At 49.1% G+C, this 22,463-nt stretch overlaps 1 protein-coding gene across 1 annotated transcript in view; it reads right to left on the reverse strand.

Annotated features, from left to right (window-relative positions):
* The window catches only part of DENND3 (DENN domain containing 3), a 76,237-nt gene that overhangs the window by 11,475 nt on the left and 42,299 nt on the right, over window positions 1-22,463 (reverse strand). The window contains exons 11-18 of the mRNA XM_012806995.2: window positions 21,819-21,922; window positions 21,129-21,328; window positions 18,832-19,353; window positions 14,948-15,207; window positions 12,788-12,958; window positions 11,197-11,326; window positions 8,770-8,877; window positions 6,067-6,206 (exon numbers count right to left, since the gene is read on the reverse strand). Coding sequence (XP_012662449.1) covers window positions 6,067-6,206; window positions 8,770-8,877; window positions 11,197-11,326; window positions 12,788-12,958; window positions 14,948-15,207; window positions 18,832-19,353; window positions 21,129-21,328; window positions 21,819-21,922 — 1,635 coding nt within the window. The remainder of the gene's footprint in view (window positions 1-6,066; window positions 6,207-8,769; window positions 8,878-11,196; window positions 11,327-12,787; window positions 12,959-14,947; window positions 15,208-18,831; window positions 19,354-21,128; window positions 21,329-21,818; window positions 21,923-22,463) is intronic.

Consider the following 22,463-nt stretch of genomic DNA (forward strand, 5'->3'; position numbering starts at 1 on the left):
GCGCCTTAGCCACTTGAGCCACAGGCGCCGAGCCGATAAGCAGTTCTTAATAATCACTTCTTAGCAATTATTTGTTATTATTACAGTTTAACATTATAAAATTAACAAAAATAATATACAACTCATATTCTGGCGAAATAGCCACATGGCAGCCGAAAATCGTATATTCCCTTCTTGTTCTCCCGCCCGTGTGTGCAATCTTTCCAAAAATCGGGACTTTTTAAAAACGCCGCGGGACACCGGACAAATGTTCAAAAGCGGGACGTCTGGTCACCCTAGCTTAGGATCATTTTATTTATTTGTTTTTTTTGAGACAGAGTCTCACTTGGTCACCCTTGGTAAAGTGATGTGGCATCATGGCTCACAGCAACCTCCAACTCTTGCTTCCAACTCAAGCAATTCTCTTGCCTCAGCTTCCCAAGTAGCTGAGACTACAGGTGCCTGCCACAACACCTGGCTATTTTTAGAGATGGAGTTTCGCTCTAACTCAGGCTGGTCTCGAACTCTGACTCAGTCTCCCAAGGGCTGAGATTACAGGCATGAGCCACCTCGCCCAGCCCAGGGTCATTTTAAACAGCAAAATTTCCAAAGAAAAGCACAAAAATGTGAGAACCATGGTACTAAACAGGCCATGGAAAGGATGCTTGTTGACAGTGTGAGCTGAGTGCGGAGGCAGAGTGCTGCCTTGCCCGCCCCGGCTGGGAACGTGCGAGGGGGGCAGTGCACACGCCCTCTCACTCTGCACACACATGCCTGTGGGTAACTGAGAAAGCGCCCTGAGTATTTGGGAGGTCACATGTGCATTTAAGCAGGTAGCCAAATTGGCAAATACAGAATCTCCAAATAATGAGCATCAACTGCGTATCACCACCAAGTACCTATGCTAAGGTGACCAGATGTCCCACTTTTGGTGGGACAGTCCCAATTTTTAACAATTTGTCCTGTATCCTGCGGCATTTTAAGAAAGTCCTGATTTTTGGAAAGAATGCATGACAAACTAGGGAAAAGCAGGAGAACAGGAAGGGAATATATGGTTTCAGCTGCCATGTGGCTAATTCGCCAGGATATGAGTTTATATTATCCTTGTTAATTTTATAATGTTAAACTTTAATAACAAATAATTGTTGAGAACTGATTCCTGAGAACTGCTTATCAAAGTTCACATTGTTGATCAGTTGTCAGAATTCCACTACCATTGTTTGGACTTAAAGAACGATGGCATTTTTTGGCATTGGCAACTTTGAAAACATTTTGTCACTGTCTCTCAGAGGATACACATCATACTGCATGCTAGTGCTAGTTAAACAAGTGCTAGTTAAACAAGTGCTAGTGCTAGTTAAATAAATCAGCTATTCAGATAATTTAGGTAAGTCAGTTATTTATTTATTTCATGAATTTAGCAGACAGAACTTGTATTATTTATATTTTATAGTGGCGGCAAAAAGCCTAGCACTGGCCTTGAAAGTGACACTTACGACTTACAAGGTATTATTATTAAAAAAATATATTGATAAGGAAAAGGTTAAATCTTGGGCATCAGCAAAAATCACAATAGAGAACAAATGGTTAGAAATATTTCATCATTTTTGAAAAAAACCATGTTCCATACAATAATGCACTAAAAATTGTGGGATACGTGCTGTCCTTACCAGGAACTAATGCTGCAACTGAATGCGTTTTTTCTACAGTAAATAAAGTGTGGACATCAGAAAAATCACAATTAAGTGTTGAGACTTTGAAAGCCATTTTATGTGTGAAATATAATTTAACAAATTCTTGTGAAAAATGTCATGACCTTTTAAACAACGACAGCAATCTACTAAAAAAAAAAATTCGCTCAAATGAGAAATATGCCAAAGAATAAAATACTATATATAATTTTTAATGTATTGTATTTGTAAATTGTACTTATGTTGAAATTAAAAAATATATATTACAATACTATTTTTGCGTTCTATGAAAATTTTTGTTGCTCCATATAGACCAAATTTTTAATTAAGAACCTCCCCCCCATCAATGGTGTCGTGCTTTACCAATGTTAAAATCTGGTCACCTTAACCTATGGTCTCAGCTAGAGGGGATGTCCTCAGGGCTCTGACTTCACAAAGGCAGAAATAATAAACTAAGCATCAAAACACAGAGTTATAGAAGTTTGACCACCCAGCTCATCTCCACTGGCAGCTCAGAGCAGCTCTCCCTATACTTACCTTACCCTGGGCCCAGTCGGGGAGGACATTTAGCTGCTTTGCTTTTTGTTTTATCATTATCTTTCCCCCCATGACATGTGTGACATTTTGCTGATGACCAAATAAATGTCTCAGATTTCCAAATGCAAAGAGATTTCAAAGAGTAAAAGTTACATCACATCAAGGCGTGTTGAGAACTACCTACAGTATCATTGTGGTCCCAGCCCTGTTAGGAACTGGGCTGCACAGCAAGGGAGCAGTGGGCAGGCCAGTGAGTGAATCTCCGTCTGTATTTACAGCCACTCCCCATCACAGGCATCACCGCCTGAGCTCTGCCTCCTGTCAGACCGATGGCATCAGATTCTCATAGAAGCATGAATTGTAAACAGTGTGTATGAGGGATCCAGGTTGCTGTGCTCCTTATGAGAATCTAATGCCTGATGTTCTGAGGTGGAGCTGAGGACATCCCCAGGTGGGACTGCCTAGTAGCAGGAAAATAAGCTCAGGGCTCCCACTGATTCTGCATCACAGTGAGGTGTACAATATTTCACTGTACAGTATATCACAATGTAACAATAACAGAAAGAAAGCTGGGCACCCTGGCTCATGCCTGTAATCCTAGCACTTTAGGAGGCCAAGGAGGAGGAGTGCCTGAGCTCAGGTGTTCAAGACTGGCCTGAGCAAGAGCAGAGACTGTCTCTAAAAACTAGCCAGGCACTGTGGCGAGGGCCTATAGTCCCAGCTACTTAAGAGACGGAGAACTCTTGGGTTCTTGCTTGAACCCAAGAGTTTGAAGTTACTGGGAGCTACAATGGCATAGCACTCTACCCAGAGGGACAAAGTGAGATTCTGTCTCAAAAGAAAAAGCACCTGAGCTCAGTGGCTAAGGTACCGACCACATACACTGGAGCTGGTGGATTTGAACCCAGCCTGGGCCTGCCAAACAACAGTGAAAACTACAACCCAAAAAATAGCCAGGCATTATAGCGGGCACCTGTAGTCCTGGCTACTTAGGAGGCTGAAGTAAGAGAATCACTTAAGCCTAGGAGTTTGATGTTGCTGTGAGCTGTGATGCCACAGCACTCTAACCAGGGCAACAGTTTGAGACTCTGTCTCAAAAGAAAAAAGAAAACAAAATGGAAATACAGTGCACAATAAATGTAATGTGTTTGAATCATCCCAAAACTATCTTTCTGCCCCATCCTTGGTTCACTGAAAACTTGTGATCTATGAAACTAGTCCCTGGTGGCAGGACAGTTGGGGACTCTGCTATAGTACCAGATATGACCAATACTGATGGTGGTTAATTGTTACTTATTTTTAAGTCAGAAGAAAGTTCTTACAAAATTAATAATTTTAATTATAGCAGTAAGTATTCTCATAATATAGAAAAGGGCATGAACTTGCTGATTTCAGAATTACTTCATAGAGCCCTTTCTTTTTAGATATCTAATTGAGGATTGATATAATTTCAATAAAATATCTTTCTTTAGTGGCCTAAAGATATCATTTTTTTTAAAATTTCAGATCATATGAGTACAGTCAGGTCACACTGTCAGCATCTGTCAGGTGGAGTTGGAGCGGGCCCTGCTCCTGCACAGTGTCCCTGTGGGCAGGCCCCGCCAAACCTCCAGATTCAGCTGAGTTTTTCTATCATGTGAGCACGTTGTTGTTGACCTGCAGGTTTCAAATTAGTATTAAGATAAAATGTCGGGCAGCGCCAGTGGCTCAGTGAGTAGGGCGCCAGCCCCATATACCAGGGGTGGTAGGTTCAAACTCGGCCCCAGCCAAACTGCAACAACAACAAAAAAATAGCCGGGTGTTGTGGCAGGCGCCTGTAGTCCCAGCTATCCGGGAGGCTGAGGCAAGAGAATTGCCTAAGCCCAAGAGCTGGAGGTTGCTGTGAGCTGTGACACCATAGCACTCTATGGAGGGTGACAAAGTGAGACTGTTTCAAAAAAGATAAAATGTCTTAGATGAAATATCTTGAACTTCAAATTTCAAAGAAGGCAGCATTGTCATGAAATAGTATCTGTCTTTATTCCTTATTAAATGCTATGAAATATTTCTGTAAAACTAGCAGGAAGACATTTTCACATAATTGGGATAACTTGTTGCTTTAAATGTTACCTGGCCTAGTTGGAAGGCAGTAGAGACTGCTATAAAATGCAACCTTTTGGTTTTATTTCAACTAGGATTTTTAACGTTATTCTATCATTTAAAAGTCTTTGAGAGGCTTAGAACTAAGAATAGAAAAAATTAAATTTCGAATAAGAACAATTTCCTTAACTCCTTCTTTCTTTGTTTTGGGTTGGTCTAAAGCACCATTAGGCTTTTTAGAAGTTTTGATGGACCGTAACTGTGGGTCCTGTTACTTTATCATGTGAGGCCCATTATTTGAATATGGGGGAAAATAATTTAGCAATTTCTTATAATCTTGCTAACATGTAAAGTTTGCCATTCAAGCATATAAGAGTGATCTCCACCCTCTCAGCAAAATGTATTTGAATTCATACTATTTCTGTTTTATAACAGTTTTGAAAGCACATTCCGTGCTGCCACGCCTGTCACATTATTTTTAGATGTGGGAACGTAACTCTCACCCAACAGTGCCTGCCATATACTTTGGTACATACATGTCACTAGATCATTCTTTTCACATTAAACATATTTTTTTTTTGAGACAGAGCATCAAGCTGTCCCCCTGGGTAGAGTGCCGTTGCATCACAGTTCACAGCAACCTCCAACTCCTGGGCTCAAGTGAGTCTCCTGCCTCTCCCTCCCAAGTAGCTGGGACCACAGGTGCCCGCCACAACGCCTGGCTATTTTTTGGTTGTAGCTATCATTGTTGTTTGGCAGGCCCAGGCTGGATTAGAACTCTCCACCTTAGGTGTATGTGGCTGGCGCGTTAGCCACTTGAGCCACAGGTGCCGAGCCTAAACATATTTTTTTAAATAGGCTTTATCATGTCCAGGGGAGAGGGTAGGGTTTCCCTAGCAGGATCCTGGGGGCAGGAGCTTCCTTCATATGCAGGGAGTGAGTGTCTTGACCAGGACAAAGCCCAGCAGACAGTAGAAGCATCAGTGTGAAAATACTTGGAGAAATATAGGATGCAATTCAAATGTGTGACATGAGGGACACCCTGAGAGACAGCAGGAACATGGGCAGAGGACAGGAGCCCCAGGGCAGGGCCCTGCCAGACAACATGGAAGGACGCTGTGGCAGGATGTGTCACACTGGGTGAGCACTGGGAGGAGCAGCCACTCAGGGAGGGGCTGCCCGGGGCCGGGGAGACCAGCGAGACAGGGGCCAGGTCCCACGCTCCAGCTACCATGGTTACAAAGGAGGTAACGCTGTGGTAGTGCCCACAACATATCACTAAAAATGTATTAACAGTTGCACTTATAAAATTATCAGAAAAAATTCAAGCTTGCTGCTAAGTAAAGGAAGATGTATGAAGCTTTGCTGGACCCTGCCCTGTCCCCTGCCTGTACAGGGGCGAGTGGATGCCACTCAGGCAGGGTCTGGCCGCTGAGCACTGGTTCTCACAGGGTGTCTCATTTTAAGGTGTCGCTCCAGGGGAAACCGGGCCCTGGGGCAGGAGTGTGAGACACTGTTCCCAAGGGGTGAGTGTGGCCAGCGCTGGGCAGCAGGAGATTAGCTCCTCCTGGTTACTGAAGTCATCCTAGATGGGGCAGAAGCACTGTCTTCTCCCTCAGATAAGGATGTGTGAGCATTCGGCTGGAACCAGCTTACATTTAATTTAAAACTCAAGATCAAGATTAAAGTTCTCCTATTACTGAAGCTGAGTGGTGCTGTGTGTGCCCTGCTGCCCAGGGTGGCTGACACGCCCCCATATCCGGGGGTGTGTAGCACTCACCAGTTTGGAAGTGCCCACTTTGAAGCAGTGCTGATGGACCGTCCAGGAGGAAGCGTCGTACACAATCACTCTGCCGTTGTCCAGGGCGCACCACAGTTTGGGGCGAGCATCTTCGACTTTCTCTGCTGGATCAAGGTGCCCTAGAGAACAATCAACCCCCAAACATCTGAAGGAGCAGCATTTTTTTTTCTTGAGACAGAATCTCACTGTACTGCCCAGGTAGAGTCCACCTACCTGGGACTGTAGGTGGACCATATCAGCCTAGCTCATGGCAACCTCAAACTCCTGGGCTAGAGCAATTCTCCTGCCTCAGCCTCCCGAGTAGCTGGGACTACAGCCGCCCATCACAACACCTGGCTAGTTTTTCTATTTTTAGTAGAGAGTCTCGCTCTTGCTTGGGCTGGTCTCAAACTCCTGAACTCAAACAATGCTCCCACCTCGGCCTCCCAGAGTGCTGGGATCACAGGAGGAGTAGCTTTGGTGAGTCAGCAGGTGACTCTTGCCATTCCTGAGGTGTTCACTGGGTCTCTCGTGCTAGGTGCTGGAAACCAAGACAAGCATACCTGACCCTGCCCACCTCCTGCAACTCAGACAGACAAGATCAGAGCCAGGGCACCTAGGGGGCACAGGAGAGAAGAAGGGAGCCCAGGCACAGAAGTGGGAGAGTTCCACTGCAGAGAGACCTGCAGAGTTGGAGAGACCACTGCAGAGCCCCGGAGCTTCCACAGCTCACACCGGCACCCAGAGCACAGCAGAACCCCAGAGCACAGCAGAACCCCAGAGCACAGCAGAACCCCAGAGCACAGCAGAACCCCAGAGCACAGCAGAACCCCAGAGCACAGCAGAACCCAGCTCCACACCTTCCCCAACGCTTGGTGGTGTCAATCTGTTTAATCGCGTCCATGCTAAGTGTGTTAAGATTCTGCTCTTTAACTGTGATTTCATTTGTATTTCCATAATTGCTAATGAGGCTGATGCTTTAATTAGCTCATTGAATATCCTCTTTTGTGAAGCATCTACACCTCTTGCCAATTTTTGATTGGGTTGTCTCATTCTCCCTAATTTGTAGTTGTTCTTTATTCTTTTTCTTTTTTCTTTCTTTTTTTTTTTTTTTTTTTTGAGGCAGTCTCATTCTGTCACCCAGGCTAGAGTGTCATGGTGTCAGACTACCTCACAGCAACCTTGGATCCCTGGATTTAACCAATCATCTTTCCTGCCTCAGCCTCCCAAGTAGCTGGAACTACAAGCACCCATCACAACACCTGGCTAGTTTTTCTATTTTTAGTAGAGAGTCTTGCTCTTGCTCAGGTTGGTCTCAAACTCCTGAGCTCAAGCGATTCTCCCACCTCAGCCTTCCAGAGTACTGGGATTACAGATGTGAGCCACCAAACCTGCCTATTCTGTTATTCTTTTTGTTGTTGCTGAGATGGGGTCTTGCTATGTTGCCCAGGCTGGAGTACAGTGGTGCAATCAAAGGGTAACACAGCCTCGAACTCCTGGGCTCAAGTGATCCTCCTGCCTCTGCCTCCCAAGTAGCTGAGACTACAGGTGCCACCACCCTGCCAGGTTAGCCTTCCTATTCTTGATCTAAAATGCTGACTAATTCGGTTGTGCTGTAAACATCTTCTCCTACTCTGTAACTTGCATTTTCACTCTATTAAAAGCATCTTTCTAAAATCATTATTTTTACTGTAGTCAAATTCCTCAGTCTTTTCCTTTAGGGTAGTTGTTTTATGTCAAGGGGTAATGAATACGTTCTCCCCTAATGTCCTCTAGAAATATATTTGCTTTAGTTATTTATGTGTGTTTGCTTTTACCGTTCACACTTAGATTTCACCCCCTTGGAAGTGAGCACTGTGGGCAGGCAGAGGCACTCAGTCCTACCTTTCCTACATGGAAACAGCGTCCACGTCAGCCAGGAAGGTGGCCTTGCCTGCCCAGCCTGCTCTGCCTGTGGGGCAAAGTCAGCAAGTGCACCTCTGCCGGGCTTTCTGGGGGCGCTGACTGCCCTGGCTGGCCAGTTTCCTTGGGGAGACACTGCCCCCGAGACACACTCTCCACCCAGTCCAGGCCTCTGGTTAGCTCTTCTAACTCCCGGGGAGTCCTCTGGCAACGTGATGCAAGGCCAGGGCTAACCGGGGCCCTTCTTGGGGGTCTTGACTGTGGGTTTTGTCCCTCAGTCCCATACAGCCAGCAAAGGCTGTGTCGGCCACCGGCTCTCAGTCACCTCCTTGGAAGTGGCAGCTGCTTTGTGGGAAAAGCAGCCTCTTTCTTCTTCCGGATGTTTTTACACTGCATCCAAGCCTTACAGATAATGAGGTAGATTTGTTACCATCAGCTGCTACAGAGCGTGAGGACTGTGAGGCAGGTGCTGGCCTGTCCTAATCTCTCCTGGGCTCCCCGCCAAATATGCACTTTGCCTCAAAAAGCAAAGAAGGACCAGGCACGGGCCTTGAACCTGTAGTCCTGGCACTTTGGGAGGCCGAGGTGGGAGGATGGCTTGAGCCCAGCAGTTGGAGGCTGCGGTGAGCAGTGGCTGTGCTGCTGTGCTCCAGCCCGGGTGACAGAAGCAGGCCCTTCCCCTGTTTATGCCACGATGCGATGGTGTCTCCTCTGACTTCAAGGCTGACCTTGGACTCAAATCTAAATTTATCACATTGCTTTTTAAAATACCAGCAATGAACACTTAAGCGATCTCTTTACCTGGCGTGTACAGCAAGACGTCAATGGCCTGCGGGGCTGTTTCCCCAGCTGAAGGATTGATTTTGTGCTTCAGTGTTTCTGAGGTCGTCTTTGGGACTGCCATGGGCACTGAAAGACAGACATTGTGAGTGCTCCAGTCCCGTCCCAGGTGCAAGGTGCTAATGCTGTCACAGCCTCATAAATCTGTCCTCTTCAGAACACCACTTTGTGGGGAACCTCCACAACTTGTGAATTGGGGGGCTGGAAGGAAAGCCCCCCACACTTCTCTAGGCCTCCTGCCACCCTCTCTTTAGCACTAAGCCACCTACCTTGACCTTCACCCACACCCAACCACCTAGAAGGGCAGAGACTCAAAACACTTCTCATAAGGATGCATTTCCAGAGCCCCAGGCATGGCCTTTCACCCTCAGAACATTTTGGGCTGTATCATTCTCTGCCCCGCCCCCACCCGGGGGTGGTGGCTTCATCCTGCACACCATGGGGTGTGAGCAATGTCCTCAATCTCTGCTCACTAGATGCTGAGAACACTTCCCCCTCCACCCCCACATACACACAAAAATATCTCCAACCATCACCAAATGCTCCCCAGGGGTGGGGTGCAAAATCACCCCCAGATAAAAACCACCATACCTGAGGGTGGCCTTTCCATTCCTCTCTTGCAGTAAAATCTAGCAATGTTCCCAGACTAAACCTCAATGGCCCAGGACAGGATTCCCTGGGACCAGACTTCTGTGGTGTGGCCCCTCTGGCGACCTCTGGGTGCTGCAGGGTCGCCCCACTGCCAATCACTGCAGTCTGTCCATTAACGGCCCACCCACTCCCCTGTGCCTGTATCTTGTTACACTCACACGACCAAGTGAGACTGATCCCCATTTTACAAAGAGAAAGATGAGAAAACTGAAATCGATCTTTGGTGGCAACTTCAGGTCACACTGTGAGCAGGGCGGGCGGGACCACACGAGGCCTGGTGGCTGCATAAAAACACAGTGGGAGCTGATGGGCTTCTCTATCAACGACTCGAGTCGCCAGGACTTCTGTATTTAGTTTTGTACATTTTTAGACCGTCTGTCATGAGTTGACCATAGGTATAAAATTAGTTTCAGGACCCGTGTCACGTAACTTCAGACTGACACACAGGCCCCTGAGCTCGGACGCCTCCTCCTTTGCCGTCACAACAGGGGGGCAATGACTGAGGGGGAGCTGTCATTTTCCAGTGTCACCACTGCAACTCTGGAAATTATTTACAGAGGCGTTAGAAGACTTTTCTGGAAACCCTGCATAAAGATTAGGTATAAGTTTGGAGCAACATCAATATCTGGAGTGTGGGGCTTATTTGACTTTGCTTCTAAGCAAGGATAGTGAAGGGCGATTGATGTCTGGTTCTGGAACTATGGACCAAAAGTGCCCCGGGTCACCCCAGCAGGTCTGTGGCGACCTAGACACCCTGAGCATCCAGCTTCCGTAGTTTGAGGTCCCCTGGGTCTCATGAGAGAAGGACACTGTGACCAGGAAGTTAGCAGGGTTCCCCCGGGTCATGACAGACATCACAAACAGGGTAACACGCGACAAAGTGAACACACACACCCCTGAGGTTTGTTTCTCCTAATTCTGGGACCACCTGTTAAAAAGCCAGCGTCCCCTGAGTATCTGCCTAAGCAGAGTGAGAGCAGCATCCTCATGGAGACGTGGGCATGCGCGCTCACAGCCGCGTCACTCACTCCAGCCCAAATGTCCAACTGATGGACAATAAAATGTACTGTGTCCAAGCACTGTATGTTACTTAGTCATAAAAAACTAGAAAATCTTAGACTTGAAAATCACCTTTTTTGAGCGACCCCAAACTCTGTATGTGAGAGTTGGATGCAACCCTGAAGCGAGGGGACTGCATCCCTCCTGTCTAGGGGAACTGAGCAGCTCGAGAAAACAGAGATCTGGACATGGGGCCTCTCCTACCTCATGAGTGGGGAAGTCTACCAGCCAGCAGGCCAGCCATGCACAGGCCCGCTTCCCAGTGGTGTGTCCTGCCTGCAGGCGGCCAAGACCAGCTCTGACTGGCCCAGAGATTGCGCGAACCACCAGATCATTCCATGGGTTTCTGTTCCACTTACTTCAGAGGAAATTCTACCATCTGCAACTAGGAATCACAACAAAGCCCTCACGACATACCCTGGAGGGTCACCAGACGCCCAAGTTACGAGGTGCCCCAACATGCCTCATAAGCAAAGAGCTCTGAGAGCTCTTAGCTCCACAGCTAAGTAAAAAGAAGGAAAGATGCAGAACAATGTGTGGTCTTCAAAAACAAATTGCAAGTATAAAAGAAAGTATAAAAGAAAAACTTAGGAAGTTTGGGATCAGTTCTAATATAACAAATATCAAGCAGATAAAACCACTGGAGACGTTATCACGGCGGATGCATGCCCGTCTTACGTTCATGCTTCAACTTGTCGAAGTAAGATAACTTGGAGGCAGCGTAAATAGCCCCTTGGGAGTGCAGGGTGCCGACCACAGCATCCATCAGCAGCACGTTGGTCACCGCTTGCTGGATGTACTGAGGGTCCTGGGACAGAAACAGGTGCATTTCAACACAAGAATAATCGCTACAATTAGTGAATTACTCACCTTGTCACATGGCCTAAAACAATAATTCTAAAATTGCATTTTTCAAAGCAATGTGAAGAGTTTAAGTGAACGATGAGTTTGAATTATGTGACATCATTTTTTTTTTGCTTAGTGATGACAGATATAAATTGTTTATACCAGGGCTTGGCAAACATTTTCTATACAGGCAAGGGAGTAAACATTTCAGGCTTGGTGTGCCATAAAATCTGTCAGTGACAACTCCACAGTGCCTGCCATGGCAGCACGGAGGCAGCTGTGAACATCGGCAGAGGAACAGGCACTACTGTGTGCCAGTAAAACTTAACTTACAGAAACGGTCCTCCACCAACCCACTGGCCACAGTTTGTGCCGGTTTATGCTAAGTGCAAAAATCACAGAACACGGGTGGTGCCTGTGCCTCAGTAAGCCGGGCGCCAGCCCTATATACGGAGAGTGGTAGGTTCAAACCCGGCCCTGGCCAAACTGCAACAAGAAAACAGTTGGGCATTGCAGCGGGCGCCTGTGGTCCCAGCTACTTGGGAGGCTGAGGCAAGAGAATCACCTAAGCCCAAGAGCTGGCGGTTGCTGTGAGCTGTGATGCCACAGCACTCTACTGAGGGTTACAAAGTGAGACTCTGTCTCTTAAAAAAATAAAATAATATAAAATAAGAAAAAAATCACAGAACACTGGAACCTCAGGAAGGGCCAGAGCCCTGCCCCTGTGACCAGTAACATCTTGTCAGGGATGGTGGCTGTCCTGACACTGGGTGACGGCCTGCACTCCCTGCATGGAGATTATGGCGGTGCCATCGTGCCCGGCATTTCTCTGATGATTCATGGTGCTACACGTCTCTGTAACCTTGTGGCCTGTGTGGGTCACCGTTCGCAGTCTCTGCTGTTTGTCTTGCCATTCAGGCAGCACGTGGACCTTCACAAAGTACCTCTGCCCAGGGTGTCCTCCATCACTATGGGACGCCCATCAATTTGTTGCAAATTGTAAATCAGCACGTAAACCCTGTTGGAGGAGTCCAGTGCTGGCCTTGCCAAGTACTGGAGGCTCAGAACAGGGTATACCCAGAAGGCCTGACCTGCAGAGGGGACAAGGTCAGCACAGCGCAGCTCCCAGCCCTCCACCTGCTGGGACGCCACTGTGAGGTGTGGGGAAATGGATAAGAAAATGCAGGGCAGCACTGCCCACGGCACCAGAGCCCGGCCAGCATCTGCGTTTCCTTATCACGGCCTTCCCAGGGCCACACCTTCTGCTGGGTCATGAAAACCACAACCTGTTCAGTGCCTCCTGCCGGGACCTCATCTAACCAACTTATTCTACTTGGAGGGCCGAGGCTGGAGCCACTGAGCTGACAGATAAGCAGTGTCTGGGCTTGGGAAAGGGCAGGGGAGACGCCACTTGTGGTCAGACCTTGTGGTCATCGGCCAGCTTCTTCCCTGCCCACATCTCCTTCACCATCAAGTGCCAAAGGTCACACTCTGATTTAAGGTTAGCTTCGAAGACTTCTTTCTTGGACACCATTTTAATTTTCAGAGTGGGTATTCTCCGAAGCAGAAAAGCGACTGTGGTACTTTTGACTTCCTACAGAGGGACAGAAAGAAAAGAGAATTAAGTAGAATCATATGCAAAGAACATGTGGATTAAAGAGAAGAAAAAGCAAAAGAAGGGTGCAGGGGCTCATGTCTATAATCCCAGCGCTCTGGGAGGCCAGGTGCAGGCCGGGTGCAGGGGCTCACGCCTATAATCCCAGCACTCTGGGAGGCCATGGAGGGTGGATTGCTTCAGCTCAGGAGTTTGAGACCAGCTTGAGCAGGAGCAAGACCCCATTCTACTAAAAATAGAAAAACTAGCCTATAGTCCCAGCTACTCGGGAGGCAGGAGGAACTCTTGAGTCAGGCATTTGAGGTTGCTGTGAGTTATGACACCACTGCACTCTACCCAGGGCGACATAGAGAGACTTTGTTTCAAAAAAAAGAAAAAGAAAAAGCAAGAGAAAAAAAGTGTTGAAATTAGGAAGAGGTGGTGTCAACCACCGCCTTCCTGTCAGCTGCTCAGGACATCCATCCCCTGGAAGATGGCAGGTGTGACTTGTCACTAGTGTCTGTACGGACCATACACATTCAGGCCCCCAACACATAAAAGTGGTACATTCATTCACATCCTCAAATATTTCTCTCTCTTTGAAATTCCAAAGCAGGTGGAGGAAAGCAAACTGAAGGAAAACAGCCCGAGAGAGGTCCGCTGGCCCAGCACCTGCTGTGGGCTGGGCTGTGGTGTCCCCTCCTTCCCTGCTCCCATGACCACTCAGCAGCTGAAAGTACAGGATGTTGACATGTCCAGCGTGCCTCTTAGAGTCCCCCTAAATTGGGGGAGATAACTATAAGGCATAAGATGAATCAAGGTCACAAATGAGATTTTTTTTTGTTTTTTTGCAGTTTTTGGCCAGGGCTGGGTTTAAATCCGCCACCTCTGGCATATGGGGCTGGCACGCTACTCCTTTGAGCCACAGGCACCGCCCACAAATCAGATTTCTTCAACGGGGCAAATGACTATCTCTAAAATATAATGTTAAAACTGCTGGGCTAGGTTCGGTGGCTCACGCCTGTAATCCTAGAGCTTGGGAGGTTGAGGTGGGCAGATTGCTGGAGCTCATGGGTTTAAGACCAGCCTAACCAAGAGTAAGACTCCATATCTAAAAATAGCCGGGCATCATGGTGGGCTCCTGTAGTCCCAGCTACTCAGGAGGCTGAGACAAGAGAATTGCTTGAGCCCAAGAATTTGAGGTTGCTGTGAGCTATGATGCCATGGCACTTTACCCAGGACAACTAAGTGAGACTCTGTCTAAAAAAAAACAAAAACAAAACAAAACAAAGTGGCTTGGCGCCTATAGCTCAGCGGCTAGGGCACCAGCCACGTACACCAGGGCTAGAAGGTTTGAACCCAGGCCTGCCAAACAACGACAACTACAACAAAAAAATAGCCAAGTGTTGTGGTGGGCACCTACAGTCCCAGCTACTTGGGAGGCTGAGGCAAGAGAATCACTTAAGCCCAAGAGTTTGAGGTTACTGTGAGCTGAGACACCACCTCTACCCAGGGTGACAGCTTGAGACTCTTTCTCAAAAAAAAAAAAAAATGGTTAGGAAATTTTTAAATTATTATAAAATAAACAACCTGCGCCAGGTAGAAACATGATTAGAAAATGTGAGATACAGCAGCTCACAGAGGCTGGTCCATGGCAGTTTCTCCTGTTAATTTCTATGAGTTTCCTATTTGCTCTAATTACAAGTTCAGCCTGCATCACCTATTACTCCTCACCTCCCAAATGCAAGTTCATTGTATCAGCCATTCAGTAACAGTTACCACCTGAGCGTGTCACGCATTTAACCTACTCCATGCTCACCACAACCTGCTAGGAGTGTACCAGGATTGCTGCCATTGCACAGATGAGCAAACTGAGGAACAAGATGGCCAGTGGCCGGCAGAGGGTGCGGCGGGTACCAGTGGTCCACTCCGGCTGCTCCCTCCTAGGCATGCGTGGGCCCCAGGAATGCGGGTCTGTGCTCCCCTTACCTCTATATTTCTGAAGGTGGAAATCTCCACATAGCCTGGCCTCCCTTCTGTCAGGAGGAACAGGCGCTTCTGGGTCATGGCGATTTTGCCGACGCCGAGGCTTGTCTTGACGGAGCTCGACAGCTTATAAACGCACTCATTTCTATCCAGATGTTCCATCACCAGCCAAGGCAGATTGACCTCTTGGGCCTCGGCCTCTGTCTCCTTCCAGCGGTTGTAGAAATCTCTGAATGTCTCTGGGTCAATTTGTTTCTGCTGCCCTTAGTTTTATAAAGGAAAGGAGGACTTCTAAGATCTTGTGCTTGACCTTCAGAAATGGCTCCTTACCCCTTATGTCAGCACGTGGGGCTGTCTGGAGGGAAAATACCTCACAGAAGGCGCCTTCCCTGCAGCCCCGAGTGGACACACAATCTAGGCTGAGCCTCATGCACTTTCCAGCCCCAGGCCAGGCAGTCACAACAACTCTTAGGATTTGAGTTGGAAGCTCTGGACAAGGACACTCTCTTTTCTTATGGTGCAAAGACCTTCCTCATCACTGGAATTGTGGCCACTATCCTGCAGCCACAGGGGAGCGAGTTCCAGGACCAAGCTTACACTGGAGAGACCAGTGCTTGGGGACACACCCACACCACTGCATCAGCCTTGCCTGGGACCTGCCCTACCTCAGTACTGCTCAGCTGTGAACATGTAGTTTACTTTTATTATTTTCATCAAGATCATCTTGGTTACAAATGCCTGATAGTCATGGGCTCTGAAGTTGGGGAGAACCCAAGTCTGAAGCCCAGCCTCACTGCAGCTTAGCAGTGTGACTTCAGGCAAGACAACCTGCTTCCATAACTGTGAACCGGAGGTGGGGTGACCCCCTCAAATCCCACACAGCTGCTAATAATTCCTGCCAATTCTGACCCCCTCATGTCTCCCTGCACCTGCCCTGGCCCTGGCCCTGGCTCAGGTCTGCCTCTGTATCCCAAAGGCTATTCCTTTCTCTGTCCCTTAAAAGGCAAGTTCCCTCAATCCTGTCCAGGAAAATGCTCCTCTATGGCGCCTGCCTTCACAGCCCCCTGCTTGCAGCCTGCTTTGCTTAGAACCCAGAACAGAGCTCCCACTCCCTCATTCAGACCTTCAGGCTCCTTTTCTATACCAAGCCCCAAATTCCTCCAGGATCAGGCCCCTCCTCCCCTTTACACCTACATTCTAGCCATACCAAGTATGTTCCAAAAGAAGCCATGTTGTTAAATCTCTCTGCACACACATACTTCTCTTGGCTGCTCAGACCAGAAAACTCTTATCCATCCCTCAATACCCAGATAAACATGCCCATGTGCAGCCTTCCCTGACAAGGCAGAGTTGTCTCAGCCAGGACACTGCTGAGGTATACACACACTTCCCTTAGGGCACCACTATATCCAGAAACACTGGATGGACTGAGAACTGTGCTCCAGACATACACGGGATCACATTTAATCCTCTGAAGCACCTTATGAGGTGGACACTACCATCAGGCTCGTTCACAAATTGGGAAACTGAGGCATGGAGAGGAACGCTCCTTGCTGGTAGAGCCAACACTGAGGCCAGGCTGACAGTCCACCCAGGCTGTGCTGCCACGTGTGGGTCTGCCGCCACTGCACGAGAGGACAGGACCTGGGTCCTCTCATCCTCAACCTGCCCAGAGGCTCCGATCTGAAGCACCAAAGGGTGCCATAGTCCCAGCTCTGCCCTGGCCCTGCTCTGACTCCATAATGAGGTGTCAGTGGTGACAGCAATGACCAGAAAACTTGTTCTTGTGGCCACAGCTGAGCCTAAGACAGCTCGGTGGTCACAGAGCAGCTTGTAAGGGGCCCGCCCTGTGAAGGGGCATCAGAGGGGTCGTGGGCTGACTGTACACCTTCCTCAGACACAGCAGGATTGTGCCACTGCAGGGACCCAGGTGAACAGAAGGTGTCACCAAGGGGCCTGCAGGGGCTGGGATATTTGTGTGGAAACCACCACCAGGGGGCGGGATTTCAAATTCCTATAATCTGTTCTCTTTTCGCTTACCTGTATTTTCTGACTGGTTTACAATGATTGTATATTGCTTACATGTATATATTTTCTTAAGTTTTAAATCACTGGCTCTAAGAAGAAAAGAAACACACGGTGGCAGAGTGTGCACTGAGGACTGGACTCCCACCTTCTTACTCTCTTGCCCAAACTCCTTGGTAAGAGGCCAGGCCAGTCTTGCCTCATAAATGATAAAAATCTCATTAAATGGGCTTTTATTAACCAGTGTTACATGGTTCACTTTCCAGCCTGACTCTGGCAGTGTGTCACATGACAGGTGACAGGCCCCCCCTTATCCTAACTCCCACTGATGTCAGGTCTTTTGACAAAGCTCGATTCTTCCACTCTGCTGCCAACTCAAGAATCCCCAAACCACTCATGGCAGGCTCATTCCCTGGGGGAGGAGAGACCCTGCCAGGGTCAGAGGCAGAGTAAGAGAAGTGGGAAGGGCAGGAGAAGGTTAGGGCGGCCCACAGAAGGGTTTGAAGAGGGCGGAGAGCTCCAGGAAGGTGAGGGAGGCTGGCCAAGGAGAAGACAGGGAAGGTGAAGGAATCTTCCCACAGGGTGGTTCTGAAGGGAAGCAGAAGGGTGGGGACAGAGGGGACATGGGGCAGAGCTGCAGAGACACAGACAGAAGGACACACAGGGCCCATAGCCCAACCAGGCCCAGATAGTAGCTAGTGTTCATCGAATACTTTATTTCCTAAAAGTTACTACTCAGGAGGCTGAGCCGGGGGGCTGCTTGAGCCTGGGAGTTTGAGGCTGCAGTGACATACAGTGATGCCATGGCACTCCAGCCCGGGCACAGAGTAAGATCCTGGAGACAGAGAGACCCTACAAATCAATAAGGGAAAGCCCAACATAAACAGACAAAGACAGGAGAGGGGCAGCTCACAAGTAAGAGATCTGAGCGTCCTGGGAGCACTGAGCAGATGCCCCTGGGATGGCCATCAGGTGTCTCGTCCCAGCCACCATGGAGACAGAGCAGCTACCAGGAGGTAGGAAGCAGGCATCTCACAGGCAGGACACCCCAATGACAGTGACAGTACTCAAAACCCAGCCTGGGGCACAGATCTGGGGGGAGATGACCCACACACACCCGGAGAAGCAGGCACAGGGACACCCTGTGTCAGCGTCTGCAAAGGTAAAATCAATGGATGCCACTGAACAGCCAAGCGGGTGAACAAGTGTGTCCCTCCCACTGGTGGTCGGAGGAATGAACCACGTCTCCTTGCAGCACTGGGTACATCCTGAAAACACACACCGAGAAGCAGCGGTGTGCAAGCTGACACAGAGGCTGTGACACACCATCGCTGTGTCCAAGCACACAAACCGAGGCTCCACATCTGGACACCCTACACCCCTTTGTAGCCAGTGGTCGGAAAAGGAAGTTCAGGTTTGGGATGGCAGCTCCCTTTGGGAGGAGAAGGGTATATGGGGCTCTGACCGCATCTAAGACACGTGATCATTGCCTAAATATGGGAAAGATGGCCGTCCTTAGTGGGAGGAGCACCTGACATTTGTCACATTGTGTTTACACCTTTGTGTGTGTTTGAAGCATTTCAATAGAGGCCACCATTCTGTCTAATGATCAATGTCCCGGGGACAAGGAGAGCCCCAGCTCCCCTCAGACATCCCTGAGTCCTTCCCTCCCACCAAGAGCATGGCTTGGCTTTAAGACAAGACCCTGCCCACCGGTGCCGCTCACCCCACCTGTGGTCCGGTCAGTGCCATCACGCTATGGGAGCTCTCACCCATGACTGTAGGAGCCCCACCTAGCTGCTGCCATCACCGCTGTCGTCTCTGAGGGTCTAAATCCCGTGGCAGGTCCTCCATCCTCTTACCTACAGTCAGTGCCTCAAATAGCCGGTGTATGACGTGGGTGTCCTTCACGATGCCCGATTCTTGCACCCTCCTCACAAAGTCCTCCAGCTGCATGTGCTTCCTGGGAAGCTCGAAGTTCTTCACATGGTCGTCTGTCTTTGGGGCCTCCCCCGGCCCATCCAGGACCTGGCTAAGGAGCCTCTTCAGCTCAGGCATCCGCTCAGCCTGGGTGCGCTCAGGAGCGGACAAAGACTCCACCGTCCTCCGAACCAGGTCAGCGGGAAAAATCTGTATATCTGTTTTGTACAGATTCTGGAAATCCGAGAGGGCATTCAGCAGCTGTCCTTGCATCAGATACACAAGTCCTCGCAGGTAGGAGTATCTGGCCAGGAGCAGAGAGTTCTCAGGGGCCAGAAGGCTCATAGCCTTAGTCAGCAGCTCCACAAAGTCAGCATAATACACCTGGACACACTGGCCCATCAAGGGGAAGTGGATTTCTGGAATCTTGAATGTGTACGTGGGCTTAGGGGCCTCATGCAGAACTAAGGAATGAAGGGAGCACAAGCATATAGTTAGTACAACTCAGGAGGGACACGTGTCTGGAGCAGCATTTTGTCAAGGGCAATGTTTCTGGACAAGAATCAATGGCCGCTTCCAGAAAGCTCCCCCTGCCCTAGGCAGAATGACAGCCACTCATTTTGCTTCCACAGCACCCCGACAATAACAGGAGCCAGTATTCATTGAACAAGCTCATTTGCTAAAATGGTGCCTAGTAATACTAGGCTTGGCACCCATAGCACAGTGGTTACAGTGCCAGCCACATACACCGAGGCTGGTGGGCTCAAATCCATCCCGGACCAGCTAAAACAACTATGACAACTGCAACAAAAAATATAGTCGGTCATTGTGGCGGGCATCTGTAGTCCTCAGTTCGGGAGGCTGAGGCAAGAGAATTGCTTATGTTCAAGAAATTGAGTTTGCTGTGAGCTGTGACGCTACGGCACTCTACCGAGGGTAACATAGTGAGACTCTGTCTCCAAAAAAAAAAAACTATTACTACTAAATTAAAACATTTGGTCCTGAGGCTTCATCATTAGGCAGGATTATGTCCTTAAAATCATTGTTTTATTTCCCTTAAAGACAACTCTGGGATGTGGGTGTTATAATTCCCATTTTGCAGATGTGGAAACCGAGGCTTCTTTAACTTAGGTTGCTTGTTCCAAGTACACTTGCCAGAGCCAGACTCAAACCCGGTGTGTGTCCCTCACCAATTCTTTCTACAAACATTACTAAGGGCCTCCCAGGTTCTAAGTACCAAATGGGTGCTGGTTTCCTCTCCTCCCCAAAGCTCCAGGGGGCCATAAGACCCAGAGATCAGGGAACTTTGGTGTGGAGGCTCAGAGGGCAGAGAAAGCAGAGCACATTTGTTCCCAGGGCGAGTAAGCACAGAGCACCTGCCACACACAGACCAAAGGGTTATACAGAAGAGGAATGGCAGGATCAGAGAGGTGAAGTAACCTGTCCAGGGTCAAACAGCAAGGAAGTGCAGCACAGAAGACTCAGACCCAGTGTTGGCCTCCAGGCTGCTTAGTCTGAGATGTGACGCTCAGTCTCTACAGGGCATCACAGCCTTTTCACTTGCACACACTGCCCTGCCAGGTCCTACCTCCCAAGGGTCATCAAGGTGTGGGGCTTACATGGTATCACTCAGAGGCTTCACCAGTACCTGCTGCCCTAACCCAAGACAACGGCCACCAGTGGCCTCAGGCCTCCCAACAACTTCTCCCAACCACCATGGACAGAACGTGCAGCTCAGATCCCCACACATCCTCCTCCCTGCTGAAAAGTCACTTTTGCAGTCACAGCCTCAGCACTCACCCCGAGCCTGCTCACCTCACACCCCGCCAGGGGGGCCGGGGCATGGGGCTCCTTTACAGCCTCTAGACACCACCTGGCCCTCAGCAGGGGCCTAATTGTTGCTGCATCCCATGACTCATTTTTGCACATGAACATGTATTTTATGCGCACACACATGCACAGGCACAACGCATCTGTGCGAAACTCACTGAAACCGTGCAGAGCTATTGTCTTTAGCAGTGACACCAGATGATAGAAAACACAGACAAGAAATAATTTTCCATAATCAATGCAGCTTGCAAAATGAGTATTCTAAAACAATTTCAAATAACCAAGCTGCTAAGGAACAAACAAGCCCGTGCCCTTCTTCTGAAATAAGCTGTGGCTTCTTCCAATGAACAAAATGTGTGATGCTGACTGTGTGACCCTGAGGTAGCACCAAACGGGGGCATCTCCCCACCTGTGCTGCTGTCCCTGCAGCCCGCAGTGTCCAGCAGCCGCAGTGACGAGTTCCTGGGCACCAGCTCGGGTGTGGCTATGTCCTGCAGGTTGGGCATGCTGACCACCATGCGCCGGTAGCCGGTGTGCGAGGCCGAGGGCTTCCTCGAGGCTATTTTCTCAACAGTCGGTCTTCGTGGACTTATAAGCGTCCCATTTATTCTGGGGTACAAAAAAGCAATGCTGTGACTTTATAGATATAGTAATGATTGAAAACTAAGCCTAAACTAAGTGTCCGACATTCTTGAGCATAAGCAGGAAAGAGTGGTAAGAACATGTTGCCTGAATCTCACCGCGTCAGGTGCAGGGTGTGGCCCCGCTGTGGCCCCAGAGAGACAGCATGGGAAGCGACGAGAGCCTGTCTGCAGGGGCACGTGTTTGAGGCGCAGCAGGAAAAGCATCAGGGGAGGGATGGAGAACAAAGCAGGCTTCAGGGATGGGGGCAAAATGGGGACAAAGAGAGAAGGTGGTGGGGAGAGCAAAGCACAGGGGCGGCTGCTGCCGGGAGTGTTCAGAGGCCCCTCGAGAAATACAGACGCACAAGAAGAGCTGGACTGTTGATACCTCACTCATTACAAATTTCAAAGCATAAGACTTTTCTTGATCATTTTTCTATCCACATAATACTACCCAAAACCCAAGGGCGAAGCACCTGTCCTCTTCGGACTGGGTGTCCAGGTCCATCTGAGCAAAGGCATCCATCCTCCTACTGAGCCGGGCTTTAAGGAAAGAATGAAACATGTAGGTATCCAGCACCTGTGAGAGACAGAGGGGCGAGTCACTGAGAGCTCAGAGTCCTCCTGTGCCACTGCCAAAGTCCCCAGGGCAGCCCTCCTGCAGCACCTCCCCACTGCCAACTGGGGATGCTTACCAACTGGCTCCACAGAACAAAGTTCCGAAAAACAGGCAGCCTTCTTGATGTATTCTAACCTAGTAAGACTACCCTACAGTTCCTCACCTGCCATTCTGGAGGATACGGCCACTCTCTAATCACAGAAATTTCAAACGCCCAGACCTCCCCCTGCAACAGCCAGCTCTACAGCATCTGCGTCCTCAGAGTCCTCAGGTCTGGGTGCTGAGGACCCTATCCCTGCACTCCACACATCTCTGAAAGTGCCCTCTGCCTGGGTCCCTTCAGCTGTCACAGACACCCAGGGTCTGCAGAGGAGGTGGCTAGAAGCCTATAGGTACAAGAAAGGGGGGCACAGCACCCAGATCCCACAGAAACCAGAAGGACAAACATGAAAAGCCCAACATGAGGCCATGTCAGGTGGCTCAGCCCAACATGAGGCCATGT

This window comes from Otolemur garnettii, unplaced genomic scaffold (assembly GCF_000181295.1).
Source record: "Otolemur garnettii isolate 467f Iridium unplaced genomic scaffold, OtoGar3 scaffold00062, whole genome shotgun sequence".
NCBI lineage: Eukaryota > Metazoa > Chordata > Mammalia > Primates > Galagidae > Otolemur > Otolemur garnettii.